Source organism: Genypterus blacodes, unplaced genomic scaffold (assembly GCF_046128005.1).
Source record: "Genypterus blacodes isolate CSIRO-AG114 ecotype Tasmania unplaced genomic scaffold, CSIRO-AGI_Gbla_v1 ptg000156l_1, whole genome shotgun sequence".
Lineage (NCBI taxonomy): Eukaryota > Metazoa > Chordata > Actinopteri > Ophidiiformes > Ophidiidae > Genypterus > Genypterus blacodes.
The window spans coordinates 2681067-2688222 of record NW_027466957.1 but is presented as its reverse complement, the minus strand read 5'-3'; the positions used below and the strand labels follow the sequence as shown (position 1 = coordinate 2688222).

Here is a 7156-nt window from a genome sequence, read left to right as displayed (position 1 = left end):
ATGCTGTTGTTATTAATGTTCTCACATGCTGTGTGTGTGTGTGTGTGTGTGTGTGTGTGTGTGTGTGTGTGTGTGTGTGTGTGTGTGTGTGTGTGTGTGTGTGTGTGTAACAATTTCAATATACATATGAGATCTGTCTGAGTCTGAGACCACATTGAAAATCTGGGATTACCTGAAATGTCCACACTGAAACACCTGACACCTTGTTCATGCTTTTTTTGCAGCTTTGTTTTCTCCATTGAAGACACAAACCAAGATTTCCAACTTTTGCTCCAGCAACCTAAGAAAGTAAATCTGTTACAGTGACCTCATGTGGACTAAATTTGTTTCCCCATTTATCATGTCCATAATGTGTGAACATGCTGTGGGTGTAAGAGGGACTGCCCCCTGCCCCATATAGGAGAGTTGTTCATATGAGAGAGTTCTAGTACCAATTTGTACAATGTAGCTGACAAAGGTCAAACTAAATAATATTCTTATGAGGAATAAATGTGCTTCCTGTGTGCATTTTGCATAGCAGCTGAATAGGGTAGGCCTACGCCACTGTATTTCTACAACGGCCATAGTGGTGGTACTTGGAGAGCCAAATATTTTCTGAGGTGGTACCCAACGTACAAAGTTGAACCACTGCCATAAAGCAAGCACATTATCATTAATTATTATTATTTCTGTCATGAATTGTTGTCATTGAAAGCAAATTGTTACTGCCCAGGCAGAATTGAATTATGTTAATTATATAATAATAATAATAATATATATAACTAGGTTCCACTTTTTTTTTATCCACGGCTAGTGAGTCAGTTCAGTTCACATTACTGCACAGATGTGGAAATCTATGTACATTTAAAATAATTTCTAGATCTTGTTGTTGTTGTGACAAGTTGTTTTATATATACTGTTTTGTTAGTATTGTTTATTGTTGAAATTGGCCTTGTTTTACTTAAGAAATTTCTGGTTGTTCATAATATGTTTTGTAAAAAGATAGTTAAATAAAAGTAAACATTTGCAATATGAACCTCGACTTGTTTGTACAAAGGGAAAACTTGGAGTTCTCCATTTACATCCATGTATAGGTTATTATGCTATGATTTTACCAATCCGGCCCACTTGAGTTTAAATTTGGCTTAATGTGGCCACGAACTAAAATGAGTTTGACGCCCCTGCAGGTAAATCGTTCAATGGAGTTACACAAATGACCTGGCGAGGGCAGCAACACGCCTCGGCTGCGTCTAGTCTGCGGCAATTGTGAACAGAAGAAACCAAAAGCATGGACTTCCTGTTTACTTCTTCGTCTGGCGTTAAAGAATGAAATTCTCTTCTTTGACAGGGCACAAAAACATTTACTGGCAGAAGAACAAAACAAATACAGAAGAGGACTAAACTCTCCATAACATAGTGTTTAATTATTCAGTCCAGTGTTGCCGTTCCCACGCTATGCAGCCCCGCGTCCCGGCTATTCAGTTCTGGACTTGGAACTTTGAATCCACGAATGAAATCCTCGAATAAACATTAATACTTCGCATGTGGTATCACACGAGTAAATAAACGACAATGCCCTTCGTCCCTGCAAACCAGTCTCAACTGATCCGAGCCAGTCAGAAAGACGAACATCACCAAAACCTGCTGGGAAACAACGCAAACGATGCTTTTCAAACACTCGCAGGTAAATTTGGTCAGAATAAAGCCACTAGCGTATTATACTGCAACATAAACTGTTCTTTTCTTATCGACAAATGCGCCAACTCCGTTTCATCGTTTAATCCAAGCAATAAACAAATGCATTGTGTAAGTTCAGACCACGATTTCTTTAGAAGAGTCTACCTGCATTCAGTCTGGACCATGGAGTTGCAATCATTGGTTATAATATCATTTCAATATATCATTATATCATTTCATAATATCATTTTAGAATTAGAAAAGCATTATCAACGTGTAATTCCATCTAGAGCAGGTGATATCCTGCTTTAGATCGAATTATATGGCTTCCCGAGTGTAGCAATAATTTGACTGAGAGGGATTTTGAGTCTCTTTTCGTGCTATAATAGTTTTATTATTGTCTCATGAACATATCGGAAACATTTTCTCCATCCTAGGATCCAAGAGATGGCTGGACTGGAGGAAAGAAATTGAACTGTTGTCAGATCTGGCATACTATGGCTTGACTACATTCTCAGGTATTCACTCTACTTTGCATCTTCACCCATTTCCTCATCTTACTTTGTTTTCTCTAATTAGTTTCACAGGTGTCTAAATGTTATTATGTCACTGAGCCTTATTGAAATGGACAAAAGATCTGCCTGTGCTGTTTGGTATAATTATGTGCAGCACACTGAACATGGACAAGAAATAGAGTTGTCTGAGAAGATAACCAAGAAAAAGCACATCTCCAAGCAGCTTGATGTTCCTGTGACCACGGTGGTCAAAATTATCATGAAGTTTAAGGCCAACCTTCCTGGACATGGCCATAAGAGGAAGACGGAGCCCAGTTAGAACATTATCAAAGCATTCCGGAGCCAAACATACTGCCCAGAATAGAAGTGTAGACGTCTCATTCAGAGCTACAGGAAGCGCTTGGTTGCAGTAATTGTCTCCAGAGGGTAGAACAGTCAGCTCTATTAAATATTGAATAAAGAAAGGTGAATGCCTATTATTTTTGGTCAGTCTCGACTTATTGCTTATTAAAATTGTGTGTGTGGGGAGGGGGGGAGTTTTATCAGAACGGTAATACACTTTTAGTTATGTCTGCAAGAGGTAGGCAATGTAGTCTAATTGAGAGTAAATTACGTATACTGGTGCAAACCAATGCAATAGCTCTGAAATAAGATAAGGTAAGATATAAGTTTACGGCCTTTATGAAGCAGTATTTTTTGGTGGTGTGATATACTGTACGTATACATGGACCTGTGTGCTGTAATGGAGGATAAAAAAGTACAGAACAAATAAGCAGCAGTATTAGAGTGCATCATTGTTCTCCACAGGCTACCAAACCCTGGGTGAGGAGTACGTCAACATCATCCAGGTGGACCCCACTAAACATCGTATCCCTTCCTGGATCAGAAGAGGCTTTCTTGTGTTCTACCAGTCCTTGTTGCCTTACCTTGTGGGCAAAGTTCTGATGTGCTTGGAGAATGAGCTGGACGGCAGGGACGATAGCTGTGCTGTTTACAGTCGAAGGCAGGCGGCGTCCAGGCTTTGCAGTCTGGAGTCGAGCTTGAGGAGCTGGATCAGGAAGTCAGTGGGGCTGTTGTCAGAGTCCCAGAAAAAGGCCTGCCTGCCAGCCGTGTTTGTCTTACAGCAGAGCCTTACCGTCCTCCATCGACTCCACGTGGCTCTGTTCTATATCAGGGGTTCTTTCTACCACCTGTCCAAGAGGTCAGCTGGTATCAGCTATGTAAGTTTATTTTCATATTTTCATATAGAAGAGAAAATTCTTCTTTATGCCATACATGTTCTAAATGAGTACAGGAATACCCAGCCAGACACTGACATCTACGTTTGCATACAACAACATACAGTGTATCTCTGTACATACAATACAATTTACCACCTCAAAAATGTATACACACATACTTCAAAGAACAAAGTATGTCGGTACGGATAGCACAAATTGCACAGTTGGGCACAGATGTTTATAAGTAGGATGCAGTGTAAAACCACTGTATTCCTGAGTTGTTCTATTGCAGATACTTGTGTTCTTGTCCACCGTTTTGTACAGCTGCTTGTGTTAGGTGGTAAAGGTGATGACCGGACCATCAGGACTAACTACCAGCTGCTGGGAGCTGTGTCGCTCCTCCAGCTGGCCATCACTGTGACTTTGCAACTTAACAACTTAAGACACAGACATAGATCCAGGCAGGAGTGGAAGCATTTCAGGAACCTGACACCCAGGTACATATAATAATAATAATAATAATAATAATAATAATGTTTGTAAATTGTATATTTTTTTAATCTTTGGTCATCACTATCAATGCTCTGGGAGACTGTGACTTTGCAGAACAGATTTATAAATATCTGTCAGTTTAGAGCTTGACATGGTCTAAACCTGTAACCATATGCTATGATTATTAATGTCAACAGAACATATAATGCTAGTCTGTTCAGTAGTTAGTGGCATGTGTTGCTCTGGACCAATTGTTTTGACCCCTCTTTGACATGTCCGTGTGTGTCTGATTCAGTCCCCAGCATGAACAGAGTCCATCCCTCCATACTGCCCGTTGTATCCTTTGTCTGGAGCAGAGGAGGCACTCCACCTCCACCCCTTGTGGCCATCTGTTCTGTTGGGAGTGCATCACAGAGTGGTGCAACACCAAGGTCAGGCATCACTGTGCAACATGGGGTTCTTGAAACCAAACAGGATTACTTCCAAAATAAAAACCCCGGGAAAATTCACAGAATTCGAAAATTGTGAAAAGTGATGGAAAAAATGATTGTAGCTGAGCTGAATTAATTTATAATGTGTACAATAACATTTCCTAATTTTTGGCAAATTTGAACCAACAAATATTTGGTGTGTTTAAGTGACTTAAATAACAACCTAAAATATTGAAAGATTTAACCACTATTTAACTTTTCATGTGTTATGGGATTATTTTCTGAGTGTTGGTATCACATGATTGACATGAACATAAACTTTAAAGCGGGGGAGTAAAGGCAGTACATGCAAAGCTTTGAAACCACACCTCAGCACAGTCAAATGAGAATGACAGCATATTCGACAAAATGCTTCAAATTCTGCATGTCATTATACCTCTGCTTGTTTAATTGAGGCAGTAAATGTATTTCTGTTTTGCTTACAGGCAGTGTGCCCCCTGTGTCGTGACAAGTTTGAGCCTCATAGACTTGTGTACCTGAGGAACTAAAGCTGTCAAAGCGGAACACTGCAGGCTAACTGGAACTACCCTTACCAAATCTTGTTTGGATTGTCAATGTTTCTCGACAATCAGGAACATGTGAAGAGAGATGGACAGACTTCTGTTCTAACACAAGACACTAGACCGAAACAAGATATATACTTGAGTTGTGTTGATGAATAGTCAATTTGTAACCCTGTTGAAATGTAGGCTACACCAGCATATCCATTCAAGTCAAAGTACCCATCCCTCACTCATGTACACGGACCCTGAAACAACCACCTCTTTTAGACGGACCAAGCTTAGACTGATTAAGGTATAAGTAAGACTATGGCCTGCATACCTTGGTCAGATGAATGTCGGAACATTGCTGTGCATCTAAACATCGTCTCCCTAAACACCACCGCACATACCTCAGGCAGGCTCATCATCTTGTATGACCTCTGGCACAATGCGAGGTATCCAGAGATAGATACCTCGCTTTGTGCTTGTCCCTCAAACCATTAAGTTACATTAGAATGTTTGAGCAAGGTCAGTGAGTGCCACACCTGTAACTGGTGGTACTAAACCACCCGGGGCAGAATGTATCAATGAATACAGAATATCTATGTTGGGGCTAATGTCGACATTTCACACTCACTTAGGTGGAGCTTAACATGTGGTGCATACTAGCTATAAGATCTCTGTCACCTAAAGCTCTATAAGTAAAAGTGTTAATTTCAGACTACCATATTGATATATTCTGTCTAACTGAAACCTGGCTAGGACATGAAGACGTCATCTTAAATGAATCCACTCCCCCAGTCATATTAACACTCGCATTCCTTGTGACACCGGCCGAGGAGGTGGAGCCGCATTGTAGTGGGAGGGATATGAGGTTTTTTGGTGTGCAAACCTTTTCATGTTGATGGTGATTGAAATAGTATGTGAAAAGTGTGTGTGTGAATTTTAATATATGATTTATAAAACTGACTTTTTCCTTGTGTGGGCCATATCTTATGTTTCTCACGTTTTCAGCAATGATGAGTCGGAATTCTATGCCATGTGTTATCAATAAAAAGATAAGATGAATACATTTCTGGTGTTACAGCGATATAAACATGTGCAATATAAACATAGAGAAAATATACAAAGTGAAAATGTACCGTTCCGTGTAATGGCCGCAGGTTTTCCACAGTGAAATATGGAAAAAAGGAAGAGGCAAGAGGGAACTGGAAATGAATAAGTTGACTCAAGGAAAGAGGGTGCAGAGAATGGCACTTCTGTGTGTGTAGACAGACTCCATTAGTGATGCTAATTTAACTATACAGAGAGGTATGGCACAGTAGAAGTGAGATGAATGGTGGATAGTTTACTAACATGAGCTGATAGCTGACATTACAGTTACAGTCAACATTTAATGTATAACAAGGTCTAAAGAGATACAAATGACGAAATAAACCAGATAAACAGGTAATGGTGGTCAAAAAGAAGAGAAGAATGGAAAAGGAAGTAGAGAGAAAGAAAGAGCAAAAGAAGGTTCAGGGAGACAGAGCCCCAGGTAGAAGAGAATATAGAAGAGCAGAAGGTGGCAGAGCGCAGTTTGAAGAAAGTATAGAAGTTAGCAGAGCGCAGATAGAAGAGAGTGAGCCCTTTTCACAATGGCCTCTTAATGACCCTTATCCTGGACATTTACATACTTTTGCCACAACCAATGAAAGACTAACACCGGTCCTTTGGAACACCCACTGACAACAGAATGTGAAACTGGGCAACAACAGATCTGAGCACAGTTCCATTAACACAGGAACACAACTAAATAATGGCTTCCTTTTGAGACATCCACAGAGGTGTAAAGCCACCAAGACTTCTGTCTTGTGTGCAATAATTTGGATGTCCATTGTGGTCTCACACTATATGCCTCTTTGTACATCCAGGTCTGTGTGCCGAAGCCAAGCAGGTGCTCTTTTAAACCACATTAAAATTAAAATTAAAAAATTAAAATTAATGATTTCCCAGAGCTTCTTTGTGCCCCAGAACAACTGGCAACATTTCAAAGTGTTTATATCCAGAACACGCTTTGGTGGGGTACCAATTTACTTGCCTGTTGTCATTTTATCTAATACGGTTTATCTCTCTGTGGAGAATCTGTCTGAATGTGGAAGCAGATGCTCTAGCTTCATGTTGTTCCCAAAACACAGATGATGAGCTGCTCGCTGCGTTTCCTCTTCAAACTCCCCATCCTTACTTTGCCATCAATCTGCTGGGTTATGCAAGATCAAAGCCTAAAAAGATGCAGAACTGGATATTAATTTGAAAGTATG

General features: G+C 40.1%; 1 protein-coding gene across 1 annotated transcript; it reads left to right on the top strand.

Moving 5' to 3' along the window:
- Positions 1–1258: 1258 nt before the first annotated feature.
- On the top strand, positions 1259–5253 carry pex10 (peroxisomal biogenesis factor 10). Its single transcript, XM_076167182.1, has 6 exons — positions 1259–1663; positions 2094–2174; positions 2979–3391; positions 3716–3888; positions 4179–4314; positions 4800–5253. The coding sequence occupies exons 1-6, from the start codon at positions 1552–1554 to the stop codon at positions 4860–4862; spliced, it is 978 nt and encodes a 325-aa protein (XP_076023297.1). The 5' UTR covers positions 1259–1551; the 3' UTR covers positions 4863–5253.
- The last annotated feature ends 1903 nt before the right edge of the window (positions 5254–7156 follow it).